This window comes from Dendropsophus ebraccatus, chromosome 6 (assembly GCF_027789765.1).
Source record: "Dendropsophus ebraccatus isolate aDenEbr1 chromosome 6, aDenEbr1.pat, whole genome shotgun sequence".
Classification (NCBI taxonomy): Eukaryota; Metazoa; Chordata; class Amphibia; order Anura; family Hylidae; genus Dendropsophus; species Dendropsophus ebraccatus.
Window position 1 is genome coordinate 108,223,151 of NC_091459.1, and position 18,553 is coordinate 108,241,703.

At 41.4% G+C, this 18,553-nt stretch overlaps 2 protein-coding genes across 8 annotated transcripts in view; one reads left to right on the forward strand and one right to left on the reverse strand.

Annotated features, from left to right (window-relative positions):
- Positions 1 to 1,084: 1,084 nt before the first annotated feature.
- On the forward strand, positions 1,085 to 12,336 carry SLC19A3 (solute carrier family 19 member 3). The gene is made up of 5 exons (XM_069975581.1): positions 1,085 to 1,313; positions 3,912 to 4,695; positions 7,067 to 7,259; positions 10,035 to 10,176; positions 10,651 to 12,336. Exons 1-5 carry the CDS (start codon positions 1,164 to 1,166, stop codon positions 10,780 to 10,782), a joined length of 1,401 nt encoding a protein of 466 aa, XP_069831682.1. The 5' UTR covers positions 1,085 to 1,163; the 3' UTR covers positions 10,783 to 12,336.
- AGFG1 (ArfGAP with FG repeats 1) overlaps positions 12,196 to 18,553 on the reverse strand; it is a 49,806-nt gene continuing 43,448 nt past the window's right edge. For 3 of the 7 annotated variants that reach the window (XM_069975579.1, XM_069975573.1, XM_069975576.1), the window contains 4 exons: positions 17,657 to 17,758; positions 14,354 to 14,521; positions 14,130 to 14,221; positions 12,196 to 12,964 (listed from right to left, as the gene is read on the reverse strand). In XM_069975579.1, the coding sequence (XP_069831680.1) occupies positions 12,905 to 12,964; positions 14,130 to 14,221; positions 14,354 to 14,521; positions 17,657 to 17,758 (422 nt within the window). In that variant the 3' untranslated portion in view covers positions 12,196 to 12,904. Of the gene's footprint in view, positions 12,965 to 14,129; positions 14,222 to 14,353; positions 14,522 to 15,227; positions 16,702 to 17,656; positions 17,759 to 18,553 lie in introns of those variants that run through there. The other 4 variants (XM_069975575.1, XM_069975578.1, XM_069975577.1 and 1 more) reach the window with 4 other exon arrangements.

Sequence of the window (18,553 nt, forward strand, 5' to 3'; positions counted from 1 at the left end):
TACTGCAGTTAAACAGCAACGTGTGTGAACACAGCCTAAGGGGGAGGGAAATTTAGTTTTAAATAATTCATTATGGTCTGCGACTTTGCTTTTGCCTAAATATTCAAGAAAGCTTAGTTAAAAAAGGGAGTGTGTCATTGGAAAAAGGTATATTGAATAAATCAAGTGTTTATGTTAAGCATAGTATGTAAGTAAGTATGTATAGTGTCACCCCTTGCCTCCATCCCTTTATAGTGTCACCCCTTGCCTCCATCCCTTTATAGTGTTACCCCTTGCTTCCATCTCTTTAAAGTGTTACCCCTTGCCTCCATCCCTTTATAGTGTCACCCCTTGCCTCCATCTCTTTATAGTGTTACCCCTTGCTTCCATCTCTTTAAAGTGTTACCCCTTGCCTCCATCCCTTTATAGCATTACCCCTTGCCTCCATCCCTTTATAGTGTTATCCCTTGCCTCCATCCCTTTATAGTGTTACCCCTTGCCTCCATCCCTAGAACATACACAACTTGAATTTTCTATGTCTCTCACTACCCTATGCCCCACATCACTGTCAGACTTCCCCTTCTGGTAGCTGCAAGAATAGTTCCCAGTAAGTTCCCGGTCAGTCATTTTCCCTCTTTTGGTATCTATAAGTATAGTCCCCGGTAAGTTTTCCTGCAAACAGAAAGTACTTGTACTATGGAGTCTGAAGCAGTGGAAAAAGTCAGTGAGGTAAGTGACTGAGCATGAGTGTCCATAAGCACTTAGCTTAGTAAGTGGACTTACATGCTGATGTATAGTTTGAACACCAGGTGACACTATTCTATGAATACTCAATAGCTCTTCAATGAATCCTTTTTTATACCTGTAATTTGAAAATATTCAGAATGGGACATGAACATCTGCCTACTGGACAATAAGGAAGAGGTCACTTTATGTTTCTTGTATTCATTTGTATAATGCTATTAAGCCATAGGGATTGTCATAGATAAGCAATATGCACCTTAATGGAGATATTTTGTAATCCTCTCTACCATTGTGTATCCTTGCTCCTCCCATATGATGCATAACAATGTACTTTAACCTCCCTTAACTGTTACAGCTCCAGCAGCCTACAGATCACTGATTCCTCAGTGTGGGAAGAGATGAGGCTTTAACTCAACTTGTGTCTCAAGATTCAGTCAGCTATGGGATTATGTACGAGGAACGGAAATGATAACTGGAAGTACCCCACCATCCTCCTTTGCCTATATGGATTTTTCACCTACTTCAGACCCTCAGAGCCTTTCCTCACCCCTTATCTGACGGGACCTGTACACAATCTCACACTTGAAGAGGTAAGTAAGGAAGCTCACATGTTGCCTACAACAGGGAACTATAATCCAGTAGTAATCAGGTCATTAATATGTTCACAGAGTCCCCAAACTCATCTTTCTTCTATATAAATGAGGCAAAACAACCTACTGTATACAGTACTGTCCACCTGTGCTAATGTGTAATATATTGCAAAATATATGTCAACTGGATTTATCCTTGTTGGCAATGCAGGCAGGAGAATAGAGCCCCAAGCCCTAGTAATACATTATAGTATAAGAGGGTGGGGGCCTTGGGCAGCTGACACTTTTGCCCTCCCGATGATTCAACCTTGAAGGTCCATAAGAAATCAAGTCCCCAATGAATATAACTCCATCACAGAATATTGCACCATCCACCTGCCATAGATGTAGATGGATCTGATTATTTGCTGAACCTAAAACTTAAAAGAATGCACCTCTATTCACACCGGGCAGAAAGTGTCAGATATAGGGGCCGCCTCAGTCCCTTTCATCAGACCATACGCAATAAAGATACTGACACCACAGTTTTTGCTTAATCTCTCATATATAATCTTCTTTGCAAAAGTAATTCAGTACAAATTCAACATATATCACCCGTGTGAATCACGCTCTCATGGGACCTTGTCTTGGCGTCCTGCTTAGGTTGCTGATAAAGTCCGCATGTCGGATTGGACGGCAGAGACCTCTATGACGGAAAGGAAGTGATTCTGAAACGTCACGTGATGACGTAAGACGCTACTACCTGGCCTCCTTTCCGTCATAGAGGTCTCTGCCGTCCAAGCCGACATGAGGACTTTATCAGCAACCTAAGCAGGACGCCAAGACAAGGCCCCATGAGAGCGTGATTCACATGGGTGATATATGTTGAATTTGTACTGAATTACTTTTGCAAAGAAGATTATACATGAGAGATTAAGCAAACACTGTGGTGTCAGTATCTTTATTGCGTATGAACCTAAAACTTTCCTGTATGTCCCCTGCCTATAAATGGGTGAGGACAACTCCCAGCACTTCATAAGTCTAAAATTAGTTTTCTAAAATTATACTCGACCTAAATACTGTAATAGAAATAAATGTGAATGGACATCCAGCCCTTCCTCCTTATGTATATCATTGTCTCATTGCACTCCTAATATTGTAGGTAAATTACTATAGGTTATTAACCTTATACACAGTTTAGGAAATCCTTTTTTCAATGGATTATCTATAAAAACAAGGTAAGAGATAACAGACTATACCTATAGGGAACATAGCTGCAATTACTCAGTAAGGTTGCACAATAGTTGACACACTGCTGAAGTTGCAAAATGTATTTACTGGTGTTCTTATGTATAGGGTGAAAGGTGTAATTTATCGGTCGTTTAACCACTTCATGATCAGTAAACTTTGGGCTGTGTTCCCACTTTCGTAATTTTGTCGCATTTCTTTCTTTGTTTGCATTTTTTTGTGTGGATTTGCCTTAGAGGACTGCAGGGGAGAAACCTTTTTTTTTTTTTTTTTTTTTTTTTTTTTTTTAACTCAATGAGAAGCAGCAACTGGCAAAACATGGTTCAGCAACAGAGCTTCATAAGCAATCTGACATGTCTGGTATTGGTAACCACATTGCGGAACCCAGACATACAACTGACATTGTAGTTATATGAATAAAGAAATGCAGCAAAAGACTCAAAAAAAAGTGTGAATGTGGGAGAACAGATGAAATTTAAGCACTGAGGAGGAGATTTATCAAATATGGTGTAAAGTGAAACTGGCTCAGTTGCCCCTAGCAACCAATCAGATTCCACCTTTCATTCCTCACAGACTCTTTGGAAAATGTAAGGTGGAATCTGATTGGTTGCTAGGGGCAAATCTCCCCCCGAGACTCCAAATTGTATCTTATTAGCATTGCCAGGTTTAATCAGATTAAGGAAAACCAGATTAAGGAAAAATTAAGCCTGGCAATGCGAATAACATTACAAAGCCACAAAGGCAATTCAGATAATATTGCAATGTCTGCTCACTGCAGCATATCTGCAATAAATGCTGTTGGCTCTATCCATAGGTATACATAGCATTTCTCAGGGAAATGATGGATCCATGTATCTTGCATTTTGCAGATGACACTATGTAGTGTTATAAATGTCTGGTGAGGTTCATTAGTGATTCATCTTGGGTTAAAAAGTAAGTGATACAGCAAGGACGACACTAGTAGACACTTGTAGATCACATGGTTATATAGACTGCAAGGGGCCATTCACACGTCTACAAAATACTGTCTGTGCACGGACAGGCCGGACCTCGGGGCTCTCGGCATCAGCATTCATTATGATGCTGGGAGCTCCAAAACTGTTTAAATATTTACAGTACTGTACAAAGTGTGTCAGTACAGTAGCACAAATATTTAAATAGTTTCTGTGAGTAGGTAATACCCTTTAAGAATATGATTCAGGGTTAAAGTTTATAGTCATAGCCTGGGCATACATCTTGCCCTTCCTTTAGTTTTTCTTTATGTATATGACTGATATATGTTTTTGTTAATTATAATATACACATATTGTATGATGACCGAATCATATACCAGCCAGTGTAACGTTAACACACCATATACTTATGTCACAGGTAACAAACAGTGTCTTCCCAGTATGGACATACAGCTACCTGGTAGTATTGTTCCCGGTATTCCTGCTCACAGACTATGTAAGATACAAACCAGTGATAATCCTGCAAGGCCTGAGCTATATAACTGCATGGATCCTCTTGCTCTTTGCCCGTGGTGTTCCTGCCATGCAAGGCCTGGAATTTGTCTATGGCATGGTCACTGCCACCGAAGTGGCCTATTTTTCATACATCTACAGTGTAGTGGATACAGAACATTACCAGAAGGTCACCAGCTATTGCCGCAGCATAACATTGGTGGGATTTACTCTTGCCTCTGTATTGGCGCAGCTTCTGGTCTCTCTCGCTGGACTATCTTATTTCTACCTCAATGTAATGACTTTGGTAAGTGTCTCAATAGCCTTTGTGTCCTCCCTGGCACTCCCCATGCCAAGAAAGAGTATGTTTTTTCACAAAAAAGCTATAGGAGACTCTGTGGCACCATCATCTGCAGAACAAGAGGAAACTGGTTATAAACCAGATGTGACAAATACAGAATCATCGGCAACAGAGGCTTCAAAGGAAAATCCTGACCTAAACTTCTGTAAAGTGCTCTGGCTCCTGTGTAAGGACACGAAGGAATGCTACTCCTCAGCCCAGCTCATATACTGGTCTCTGTGGTGGGCACTGGCTACAGCTGGATATAACCAAGTGGTAAACTATGTGCAGGTTCTCTGGGAACATGTGGAACCCTCTCAGAATTCCACTATCTATAATGGAGGAGTAGAGGCCATCTCCACGTTTCTGGGTGAGTACATCAGGCGATTTCTTATACATTATATGAAGGGGTACAACTAGAGGTAAAAAAAAGGAAAATAAACTTGCTGCAGAAGCATATAACATTGCTTACCTGTCTAACCCAGTTCTGAAACTACCAAAAATCCATTTGTTTGTGGGGTCTTAGTTCTGTATTGTGTGGTTGTACTTCCTAGTTAAACAGTTCCTCAGTACCACAAGTTCCAGAATGCAATGCTTTCCCTCAGCTGTTCATCACAGTCCTCCACCCTGCCTATTCCTCGCCCAAATTTGTTGCAGAACATCTAGGCTGTGTTCACACATTGCAGTTCAATGTGTTACTGAATTATTTAATTGCTGTACTTTATCATTTCATTGTGGCCCCTTCCCCACAGCGCACTGTTACTACCTGTAACACCACACACCACGCTGTTACTACCTGTAACACCGATATTGGAATAAAGTAATGATCTTTTTTAATTTAATTTGTGCATTTTTTTTACTTTTCATTTCCTCGCACGTATTATGATCAAGCATGTTTTATCTTTGCAGTTGAGCCCCACAATAAGGACTTTATCCGATATTATCTTACATACTATACACTGTTTATGCCTTGTTTTTTCTCCAGGTGGGACTGGCAGTGCCCAGCTCTGATCCTTTGTGGCGTTTAGCATTATTTATTTGCATTACAGCAAAATTTTTGTGAAGATGCTGCAGTACTGCAATGAAACTCCAACATGTGTGAACACAGCCCTAATTTCACTGCAGAGTTTTGCACAATCAGTGAAGTTGCAGCAGCTGCTTTTGTCACTCCTTGTCTGCTCAGGTGTAGGCTAGAGGGTCTGGTAAGAGATGGTGAATCACTCAGGGCAGTGGGAGATCCATCCACGCCTCCTGTGACATCAGAGATGATGCATTGACACAGGGGAGAGAAGCTGGGGCTCAATACAAGTTTTGTAGTCCTTCCATTTTCCATTGCCTGTCAGTGGTAAAAAGCCACTGAAGTCAGGACTATTGGTAATATTATATTAGAAAGTTATATATCTTGGGGTGATAGTTTATGCTGGAGAACCCCTTTAAATGGAACCTGTTTTATTTGAATTATTGTAATGTTAGAAAGCCAATAAAACATGTTTTAAAAAAAACAAAAACAAAAAAACTATTTAATATAAGAGAAGACTAGTCTGCTGGAATCTCTCTATGGCCATAGAGACATGTCAAAGGTTTTGATCAGTAGGATTCTGAGTGTCCAGACTTCCACAAATTTCTAGAATGGCTAAGCACTGCTTCACCTGAGCTGCGCATGCTTAGATAGTGCTTTGGTAAATAAAACAATAAGCATATTAAGGATTGGACTTTAAGGCCTACTTCTATTTCCTATCTAATTTCATTCTCATAAAATATGTGGAGGGTTCACAAATAGAGATGAGCGAACCTGGAGCATGCTCGAGTCGATCCGAACCCGAACTATCGGCATTTGATTAGCGGTGGATGCTGAAGTTGGATAAAGCCCTAAGGCTATGTGGAAAACATGGATATAGTCATTGGCTGTATCCATGTTTTCCAGACAACCTTAGAGCTTTATCCATGTTCAGCAGCCACCGCTAATCAAATGCCAAACGATCAGGTTCGGATGGACTCGGACTCGAACCCGAACCCGGTTCACTCATCTCTATTCACAAACATGTGGGGTCTGGGAGATAAAGGGACATAGGATAACCATGAGAAAGCAGCTATAGGATTGCGCATGCTCTGGATGAGTCTTCCTTATTAATGCTCATACTGGGGATAAAATCAAGATAACATAATGTGAAGACCCTTGGTCTCCAAAAACAGCAATTCCTTACTCAGGATGGAGACATGTTTGTTATTCATACAGGGTATTGGCTGCTAGACATCCATAAAAACTGAAAAATCCATAAAATTCCAGCTGTGGCTAACATAAATAAGACTGTTCCCCAGGTGTCAGACGCCTACACATTACTGAAAATATATAACATGATATTATCTACATACAAGACACTTTATTATGTGAATAATACAGTTATGCTCCATCGCCAGCAAAAATAGGAAACTCCCAGAGTTTAAGAATTTTAGCACACCTTAAAGATAACAGCTCAGTGTCTAGGCCTGAATTCTTATAAGGGTCTGTGCTTGTGTTTTTATGATAGAAAGTTTTATATCCCAGTTACCCAGAGCATTATGCAGTGGATATTGCTCAAATTCTGTTAGGAGCAAACACTAGGGGGCGCTCCCTTCATATGGATTACCATGGGCTTTATTGAACTTTACCAGCAGTCAACTCACCACAGAACAAATCTGGTAACACAAGGGACCAATGTATAAAGTTTTCCTGACCTTAAATATAACGTTGTCTCCTGCAGGCGCAGTCTCCTCATTCTCAGTGGGATATGTGAAGGTGAATTGGGAGTTGAATGGAGAATTAGCACTCGCCATCTTCTCTGCAGTCAATGCCGGCAGCCTGTTTCTCATGGACTACAGTATTAACATCTGGATGTGCTACGCTGGCTACCTGATATTCAAATCCTCCTATATGCTTCTTATCACTATTGCTACGTAAGTAGATGCTTAACATCCATTAGGTGTACCCCAAGACCAGAATTATTAGGCCATGTACACATGACAGCTTTGTGCATACCTCCCAACTTTTGCGGGGAGGAAAGAGGGACAGTCACGGCAATGTGCCAGGCCCCTCATAACCGCATCACCTATTACCATTACATAAGAAACAAATATCACCAGATCTTCACCACAGTCACTTATCCTCCCCCCATACCATTACTACATAACATCCACTAAACACAGAGCAGTACTCGCCCTCAGCAGTGACCATATAGCGGTAGGTGATTGTATTGCAGGTATTCTGTGACTTACAGGGGATGTCTTCTCTGCTTCAGTTTTGTGTTTCTTGCCATCGTTCCTCTTCCCCTGTGCAGCAGTCACCATAGAGTATAGCCCTTCCCCGTAGCAGCTCCTATATAGAATATGCCCCATTCCTATGCAGGAGTCCCAAAAAAGCACATGGTATAGCCCCCACATAATATAAACCCTTTTTTTTATCCCCCACATGGTATATAGTATGCCACTGTTGTATAACTCTTAGTATCCCCTTAGTATGCCCCCTTAGTACTTAGTAGGTGTCGCTTTGAGCGCTCATGAGGAGCGCTCACAGTGAAAGGGCTGCAGTCTGCGAACACCAGGGCCCGTCCGGGGTGAAGGACAGCGGGACACATGGGGACCGTTAGGACATCACCGCAAAACCAGGATTGTCCCACCAGATCCGGGACGGTTGGGAGGTATGTTTGTCGGATTGATTTCTGACTAGTGTGTCAGGAAAGTAAAAATGGGCCATCATGTCAGGCTCAGAAAGCCAAAGGCTGTGTTTAGACACGTTGCACTTTCATTGCAGCACTATTATGGTACTGCAACATTTTCTCTGATGTGACACATCACCACAACTAAACTTCAATGTGTGCAGACTGCCTAAACCTCCAGCACACTACTAACCCTTGCCCTCTGGTTACAGGCCGGAACAAAGCCAATCATCCTTTAGTTTACCACAAGATAACTTATTATGGGATTATGAGACTGGAAGTTGAGATGATTTGCATGCTCTGCTATGTGCAGATTTACCTTTATTAGTGGTGTGTGTCTTCTTTTAGGTGTCACAGAGGCAGGGCTTTTCTTCTGCTGAGTCCTCTCTCTACCGCCCTTCTTACCTTGTGATGTCGCACGAGAGGTGGTCCTATTCCTAGTGAAGCTAGCACTGGACTGGGGCGTGGAGAGGAGACTCAACAGAAAAGACACTCTCACCCTGGTGACACTAAAGACGACGCACACCACTAATAAAGGTAAATGTGCAGCAGCCGCTGTGATCACCACCTGTTCCAACAATCCCTTTAAGTCCCTGTTCACACAATGTATTTTTTCAATTAATAACAGCCGCTATTTATTGAGTGTCAAATGACACTGTATTCTATGGAATCCCAGACAGAGTGTATACACTCTGGCCGGGATTCCATGTGGCTGCACTGAAAACTGACGTGTTAATTTTGTGTCGCATGAAATTGACAGTGCAGACAATGTAAAGTGCGTCTCCGGCTGTACTTTAGATTGTCTCCTATGGTTAATTGGAATGCAGGCACACCTGAATGTGACCGCATTCCAATTCAAAAGAAGTGATGTTCACCGGTCGGGATGAACTTCACAGACATCGGCCATTCTATGACACGGCCATGTCGCAGAATTGCCGCTGTAAGGGCGGGTTCACACTACGAAATTCTCGTGGACAATGTCCGCGGAATTCCGTCAGCTGTCAGCCCGCACGGGCACGCGCTTTTCCGCTGGCTCCATAGACACCATTCTATGGGCCGGCGTATTCCGCGATCCGCTAAAAGAAGTGACATGACACTTCTTTCAGCGTATAGCGGAATACACCGGCCCATAGAATGGTGTCTATACGGCCGGCGGCAATGCGCCCAAATGTGCGGGCGGACAGCTGACGGAATTCTGCGGACATTGTCCACGAGAATTCCATAGTGTGAACCCACCCTAATACAGAGTGTGAACGAGTCCTAAGAGTGCATACACAAATACAGGATCTGCAGAAAATGTGATGCCGCAGATTTGAATCTGCAACTTCAAATCTGCTGTGGATCCTGTACATGTGAACACACCCTCAAAGCAAATCTGCTGAGGATCCTGTACGTGTGAACGCACCCTCAAAGCAAATCTGCTGCGGATCCTGTACATGTGAACGCACCCTAAACAGGTGTTTAGATAACAGCTGAATCAAGTGACTATTATGCCATTTGCCGATGCAGTTTATTTAGCTGTAGACTGGTCATGGTTATTCTATGAAAATCTGCAACCAGGTACAATACACTACATGTCTTAGTCAGTGGGTCATTTGAGCACTGTTTCTGGGAATTACATACTCCTAGATGTGCAGCTTTGTATCTGTGTAGGATGATATTTGGGTCCTACTTCAGCAATATTGCATTCTTGTTCTTGTAAACACATTATGCAAAGTCACCAAAAATCTAAATGAAAAGCTCCTCCATCGTGATGATGAAACAGTTTTGATGCAGAGTACAGTACACCAGTCTCTCCACTAGATGGCGATATATACTCCTGGTAAAAGTTAGTTTAGTTGATGGCAATGCAATCAACAATTACATTTACTAATCCTATTATTTTCTGCTACCACTGTATACTAGAATATTTACTTTACACCTTAAAATAGCTCAGTGACCGTGAATAACCATTTTCTGGTTTCTGACCAGGCTAGGGGATTTTATGTCCACATAACCTAAATGTGTTCGCTTACAGGTTCCAGATTGCAGTAAACCTGACCATGGAACGCTACGCACTGATGTTTGGGATGAATACATTTGTTGCCCTTGCCCTTCAGACCATACTGACCGCTATTGTAGTGGACAGTGGAGGCCTTCATCTGGATATCATTACCCAGGTGCTTACCATGCTCTTTCTTACAGACTAATGCAGTGCTTTATAAAGGGTTAAACTTTTGGATTCAAAGGGTATCTGTCTGCTACATGGCGTGCTCAGAGCTGCACTTTTATTGGTAGTCTCTCCTACTGTATGATAACCTCACAGACCAAAAATTACTAGTCTGTAAAGTTTCAGAGGGAAATGTATCAATGGTTTTGATGCCAATGTGTTGCAGAAATTAAACAGTCTCTTTTTTTTTCCCCATTAAGCACTACACAAAAAAAATCTTTTTTTAGCTAGTTTTCTGGCAAAAACATTGATAAATTCCCACTGGTGTTATCTGTTGTGCTGCTAACCTTTTCACTATAGTAACTGAAAATCAGTGACAGGAAATCTGCTCTGGATAAGGGGGTGCATTTCTTAGGAAATATTGCACATAGTTGTGTAACACAATACCCAGGAACTTACATCAGTTACCTGTTTCTCTCCTCAGTTCCTGGTGTACGGAAGTTACTTTGCCGTCATTGCTGGAATATTCTTCATCAGGAGTCTGTATATTATAATATCATATCACAAAAAGAAGCACAAAGAGAAGCAGCAAAAGAAGGCCGAGACTCGTCTTTAGTGTTTGGGATCAGCGTGCCGTGTACATAGGGATATATGGTGGTTATAAGGTCCTGTAATAGAGCATGCACATCACACAGGCTATGCTCACATTGCAGAAATGCTATGGATTTTGTGATTGCATCTACAGATTCAAATAGAAAATTCATATAGAATTACCTATAGCATAAGATATATGGAAATGTACAGTGTTCCTCCAAAGTTTAGATCCAGCATTAACAGGTACATTTTACACTGGGTGCTGTGACAACCATATGTCACCCAGCCAAGTTCCATACACCGCCCTTTTCTAATAGGAATAAACTTCCTGGACGTTGGGTGGTTACCCCAGCATGGACTGCATCTCTCCACACCCTATACAAAGATCTGGCAGGATCTGTAATATGGAGATACACTTGAACAAATCTCATCCACACGCTGCAGAAATTATCCTACATGCAGATTTTCAAGTCCATTTACATTGCACAAAGATCATGGATTGGTTGTGAATATTCCTCATGGACTTCAATGGAAACTGAAAACGCACAGTGAAATGTTAACGTTGCAGATTATGCCGCAGCTTGCCTGTGGATTTGTATGTGAAACTGTAACATTAAACTAAGTCTTACAGAGTCTATCACCAGACTGAACAATGTTCATAGTCTGGAGAAGTTTTTGTATCAAGAAAATAGGCACTACCTGGAAGCAATGGTGAGATGCCTTTGGTCTTGCCTCTCACTCACTTACTGTAGATACAGTGTCACTGCCAATGTGTGTGTGTGTGTGTATATATATATATATATATATATATATATATATATATATATATATATATTCCTCAGACATCATCAATGAGCTTGTATTTTCTTTTAGCCAAATAAATAATTAATAATAAATGAACTGGCTAACATACCATACATTTACTATGTGTTTGTTTGTTTTTTTGTTGTTTTTTTTTTTTGCATGTCCGAAGTGAGTGATCAGCTGATGAAAGAGTAAACTGTGTACTGTACAGAATATGATATTTTTATTAGTTATTTGCTTTAGTGATTTTTTTTTTATACAATTACCAATTCTCTGTAGATTTATGGCCTTAAAATGACCACAACTCGAGCATATTCAAGTCGGATCGTTGGGTATTTGAATACCGGTGGCTGAAGAAGTGGGATGCAGCCCTACAAAGTCTAGGAAAACATGGATATACTATGGCCTAAGACTGTCTCCATGTTTTCCAGGACTCCCTAGGGCTGCATCCAACTTCTTCAGCCACCGTTATTCAAATACCTGCTCAAGTTGTGCTTATCTCTAATAGTCTCATAATACAATGTATTCACCTTACAATAATCACTCCAAAACTAACTAATCCTGTGGCTTCAAGGAGATTGGTAATCAGTTAGAACAAAATAAAAAAAAAAAATTAAAAAAAAACTCACTATTGCCATTTTTCTAATATTTTAATATTTTTTCACCTGCAAACTGTAGCAAAACATTATTAGCTTTATTATGCAGAAATGAGTCCTCAGTGTGGAGAATTTAGGCGTATAGAAATGGATAGCTTTATTGGGCAAAATAAAAGTTTATGGGATTGTTTTGTTTCCATTTTTAAGTGAATAAAATTTATATATTTTCATCATTTAACATTGACCTCCCGCGTCCCTTTAAGCCGGATTGCTAAAATTACTGAAGTCCTCTTTTTTTTTTTAGTTACATGGTGGACTCGTACACCCACTTGTTTGCTCTTCCACATAGCATAAAGTGTTATGAGTTAGAAATACTGATATGAATAATTACCTAGTCCCTAAGAAAAAAAATATATACAGTACTGCAGCTTAATGAATATGGAATCTGCAATAACTTACCAAATTTAATATACATGATACGCCTTCAATTAACCCCTTGGCTCCCCAAAGTCTTGATAGTTATCCTCCAGGCAGCCAGGGATTGAATGAAAAAGAAAAGGCTTCCTAATTGCACATATTACCTTGTTTTTCGTCTTTTTTTTTTGTTTAAATACAAAAAAAATATAATTGCAGGCTCTGAAAGAACTCCCTGTGTTTAAAGCTTACGCTGGTTAAACAAGACAAACAGTGCAAGAGGCAGTACATGTACGGTGATGCCTGGTAAGCTCCTGTGTTAGTCTAAGGCTATAAGAAAGGATTTGTCGATGAACTTCCTGCTGGAAACTGTCCCGAGGGTGCCCCGGCCTGCAAAAGATAAAAAAGGAAGAAAAAAGTCATGGCTCAGCAAAGCATATAGTACCATATAACAAGGTCACACTTAAAGGGAATGTGTCATCAGAAAATAATCTATTGTTAAAATCACGTTTTCCTGTTTTAATATGTCATAAAATAATCCTGAAATCCTGCAGTTTTCTTTCCAACCACAAGGCCTAAAAAGTAAGCGGAGGCTGTTCTGTGCAGATAACCTTTCACCACTGTCCTCTCTACAATCACAAATAGGAGTACAGTTAAAGGATATATCAGTATATATAAAGGACAGGGTCAGGCCATTCACGGGACAGAGTTCAGCATCCATGCTTAATTACCTTTGCACAGATCACAGAGCATGCCTAGAAAACTAACAGAAGTAAATCTGGTCCATTCCAGTCTATTTGTATTTATGTCCATGTTGTTTGCTGTAAAGCATGTGTCTAAATGCTGTTTAAGACAACATAATGTAGAAATAATAATAATAATAATAATAATAATAATAATAATAATAATATACAAAAAGAAAATTACAATCACAAAGTAGAACCTCATTAGATAAAAAAAAATAAAAAGCACATGTTTCAGTATCTGCCTGTAACCCAGGCGCTACATTCCCTCCAAAGCTACACGGAAATGCTTTTGCTGCGCTCTGACAAACCTTTAATGGACTCATTTAAGGACTCTGATGACATATGCATTAGATGGACAATTTTTTATTTTCTCTATAGATCTTGAAATGTTTTGCTCTGCATAAATCATAAAGCTTAATTTTATGTACAGGCAAAGTGTGGAAAAACAGCACACAGAACAACCAGATCCAAGAGACGAGTGGGTGAAGTGAACCAATAAAACATCAGTATGACTAACAGAATGGGTACTGATTACATCTGCCTCCAGACTGGCATCGAGCTCATTGCTATTGATCTTACAGGAACGTGCTGCCTGACAAGACACAAGGCGACTTGCAAATAATTAAAATTATTCTAAAATGATTCATATATTGCCGGGGCTGGTTATTAAAAAAAAAAAGGTAAGGAAAAGAAAATAATTTATCTCCCCCCCTCCCCTACAGTTCCCGCTGCAATATATCAATATTAGAACACAGCAATCTCCCCCTGCAAGCAATGTACAACCTTTGTGTGCCCATGAATGCACTCACCATGAAAGGATTACTAGAGACTGCAGGAGCTGCAACCTGTCCAAACGGAGTAACCACTGACTTCGCTGGAGCAAACACACCAAAACCAGCTCCTTAAAAAGAAAAGTACAAAAGTAATATAGATACTACAAGTAATTTATTATAACAGAAATTTGTGTTCTGGCAATACCCACATGCTATATGTTGGTATGTAAGTAGAAGCTTAGTTAATGCTCATAACGTACCTTGTATATTACCATTAGGCTGCTGTGAGTATGCAGTCTGTTGAGGGAAGGCCGTCTGAGGGGGGAATGCAGGCTGATGAAAAGTGCCACTAAAGCTGGTAGGAAGACTGTACGAGGCCGATGTCCCGAACCCAGCGGGCATGCTTAGTGAGGCTGTTCCAAAAGAAGCTGTTTCAGATACAATCGATAACACATACATTAGGATGTATAAGAAGGCCAGCAGACTGCCTGTGCCAGGGCTCATAGTGGGGGAAAGAGTTGTATCTATAATACCAAAATAGTCTCTGACTACCCACCAAGTTGGGTAACATGGAAGGCAATATGACTAAAAACACTATGCTGAAAACATTAGACTGATGAGGGGGGATGGTGGGATTTATTCTACCTATAATGGCCTATCCTTAGGCAAGACCATCAATACTAAGATTGGCAGGGGTCCAACTACTGACACCCTCACTGATCAGCTGTTTGCAGGGGCTATACCAGCACTCATACCTGCAGGTACCTGCAACCAGCCTTGTTCTATTCAGGTGAACAGAGAAACTAAGGGTCCTATTCCACCGGACGAGCAACAACGTAAACGAGCGCTGATCTGCTAGATCGGCGCCCGTTTACTGGGCCTATTCCACGGCCCCGATGATCGTGAAACAAGGGCTGCAGGGACATAGTTACCGATGCCCTTGCTTCATACATTACCTATCCGGGCGCAGGTCTTCTTCTCCCGGTCCCACAAGCCGCAGCAGCTTCGGAGCGGGGCTGTCTGAACTGACAGACCGCTCAGCCAATCACTGGCCGCGGTGGTACCGGCCAGTGATTGGCTTAGCGGTCTGTCAGTTCAGACAGCCCCGCTCCGAAGCCGATGCTGCCGCGTGGGACAGGGAAAAGAAGGCCTGCAGCCCGGACAGGTAATGTATGGTTCTGCTGAAATCGTCGGTCGCCGCCGCGCACCGCTATTCAACCGTACCGATGCGCTGGTGGCGAACGACGATTTTTAGGTCTGAACCTAAATGAACGATAAGCCAAAGACACGATCATTGGCTGATCGTTCTCTCTATTCCACGGAGGGAAAATCGGCCGAATGGGATGATTATCGCTCCGATTCGGCCGATTATTGCTCCTGTGGGATAGGCCCCTAAGCATCGTGATGGATTTAAAATGCATTTTATGTGAAAATCTTTTTGACTCCTTGCTTTAAAATGGACAAATAATGTTTTCAGTTGTATTACATGCTGGGAGCTGGGGATTTAATTCTTCGTATATGTGAAACACTGCAGTACCTTACAATGCCACAGTAGTACAGCAATGCAGGTACTGAGCACATGTAGATATTAAAGGGATGCAGCCCTTCAAACTGTTGGTCAGTGGGAGTGCCTAAAGTGAGACCCCCGCCAATATAGCTTTGATGGCCTAATCTGATGATAGAATGAATTATAGGGGTAAATACCTGCAGGGAAATTGGAGTCCTGTACCAGTTCAACTGCAATACACTAGTGCATTGGCAATTTTTTAGGACCCACAACCTTAGAAGATAATACTGGTGAATGCTGCTACTGAAGTCATCGGCAGGCATTCACTGCTGCCTCTGCCTAAGGGCATGGGTATCCATCCATAATAAGGAAGAAATACCATCAGTAAGTTATCAGTATTGCAGTGATATTTCTGATGCATAAAGCTGAACTAGATTCTGAAAAACAAATACTGATGATATATGGATGCCTACGTATTTTAAGGGAATAGCTGCTTTGTGGTAAAATATCATAAGGGAGTTTGGTAAGCATGAAAACATAGCAGATCCACCATACCACAATGTCTGCTGTAGGAAAATCCGAGCATAAGCTCCACTGGCACAGAGACAGACATGAAATAATTCTGTGAAACAGAGCCAAGTTATATGATCTCATCATATAACCACTAAAACATGGGGAGGGTGAGAATGATGGCACTATGAGGTGTTTTTGGAGAAACAATGATATTGTGGCCTGAACAAAAAGCAAATTGAGTGCTTTACAATGTATGGCTATACATCTGTGTCACAAACACAAAGTAGACCTGAAAACATGCAAATGAGGCAATACTCCATACAGAGGAGGGAAGCAGAATGCATTGAATATAGGTCACGCAGTAAAAACCCAAATCACAACAACAAATAAAAAGAATAGTTTGGAGACACTAGCTAGCTCCCGTAGATTTCTAAAAATCAACTAAGACAGGTTCATGCTAATATGTTTCCACACACAGGAAATAAAAGGAGCTGCAACAAGAAGTCCTGGGTAGAAACATGCAGTGTTCACCTGTATTTATGGTCTGGCATGTAAATGGGAAGACTGGGAATGTCCTCGGGAAGAAAACTGAAACATTGCAGGATGCGTTAACCATAAAGTTCAGTAAGATTTACACCAGTGCTCCCCGACCTGTGGCTCTTCAGCTGCTGCAAAACTACCTTCACATGTCAGGGCATTATGGAAGTTTTGCAGCAGCTAGAAAGCCAAAAGTTGGGGAACACCAATCTACATAGTGTGCAGAAAGCCGCTGCACTACATAATACTGTCTTATTATAAACTATAAAAATACATGGAAGAGAACGCACCACAGTGACCATGGCCTGTGTGCAGTATTGCAGCTGAGCCCCATCCTAGTGGACAGACTGCAATATCAGACACAGCCCACCGTTTCCTGACTGTGAGGACAGCAAAGTTTTTTTAATTCCAGAAAACCCCCTTTAAATCCGCAAGCTTTAGACACATGTAAGGCTTCTCGGTAAACCTAATATGTTTCAGGTAATTAAACATGCAACCCTATCCAGTAACAGGAAGCCAATAAAAGTTATCAGTAGATACTCTACAAAGTAAGGTCAGAAAACCTATTCAATGTCTGAGCTGCAATGGACTGTATCTATCCTGCCTTGATGCTGCATGGCTGCAGTGTGATCCTCATTTGCACTACATGCATCTCTTGGGTCATGCCACCTTGTGAAAGCTTTATCAAGGCTATATCATTTTAAAAAGGGAGCTGGTTAAAATAATGAAATTCTGGGAAACGTGCAAACTGTGAGCTCTGCAGGCGCATTGGTGTCACCGCAAATCTTACAGCAAAAATGCTGATGGTTCAATACTCAACATTAATTCAAGACAAACAAAAAGATAAAATTTCGATGGGTTGGTAAAATGTTACATGCTGTGGGTGGTGGTGAAAAATGAAAGGTCGTCTTGAGCTGTAACATATAATATGCATGCCAAACTTTCTACAAAGCCAAAAAAAGATATCCGCTCCAGGGCGGGATAAAAACTGGGGCAGACTACTCACAGACATCCATTGCTCCTGCAGCTGTCGGTAGTCTGGCCTGGTGGAATGGGTGATATGGGGCACCCTGGTAGTCCATCTCGGTCGTGTGACCATCACGGACTCCTGGTTAAGAATTTAAGAAGTGGTCTTCCAAGGCTTGTAGTTTACCAATACAGTACAGAGCAGGCATGCCAAATGTCAAGGACAATGAGGGCAGAATTCAGTTGAGGGGATAAAGCTCAAATAGAGCCGTGATGAATCTTAAAGTAACAACGAGGTTATACCTTCAAAGGTTTCCTTAACACATCCTGATTTGCCACATTTTGAGCAATATACCACTTAAAGAGTCACTGTCGTATTTTTTTTTTTTGCAGAAATCAATAGTCCAGGCGATTTGAAGAAACTTTGTAATTGGGTTTATTAGCCAAATCTGCCATTATCTGCATGTAAAAAGCCTTTTCCCAGGCCCTCCCCTCCTTCCTCTTTTTTATCCACTCTGAAAAATCTGAAAATTGTGACTTGTTGCAGGAGACGTCCCCAGTCTGCTCTAGGGAGAGGGGAGGGGGGAGGAGGAAGGAGGGAGTTAGCCGGCAGCAGAAAGCAGATAACAGAGGATTATAGGCACAGAGCTGGGTGACAGCTGTAATCCGAGCTCAGACAGGTCACTGGTGATGGTCAGAACAGATAACGGGTGAGGGATTTGTAGATTAACTCTTTGTTGTCCTGTTTTGGTCTTTTCTTTAGCTCTCTCCATAGGAGAACAATGAAGACAGGGGGGAGAGCTTCAAACTGATTTTTCATGATAAAAATGCATTTTTCGGATAATAAACCCAATTACAAAGTTTCTTAAAATCGCCTGGACTATTGATTTCTGCAAAAAAAAATTTCATGACAGTGACACTTTAAAGGGTTTTCCAA

Bases quoted from the DNA above. Each gene is read 5' to 3' on its own strand.
- SLC19A3 (XM_069975581.1), top strand. From the start codon at position 1,164: ATGGGATTATGTACGAGGAACGGAAATGATAACTGGAAGTACCCCACC. The intron at 1,314-3,911 runs GTAAGTAAGGAA...CTTATGTCACAG, and splicing joins ACAATCTCACACTTGAAGAG to GTAACAAACAGTGTCTTCCC. The intron at 7,260-10,034 runs GTAAGTAGATGC...GTTCGCTTACAG, and splicing joins CTTCTTATCACTATTGCTAC to GTTCCAGATTGCAGTAAACC.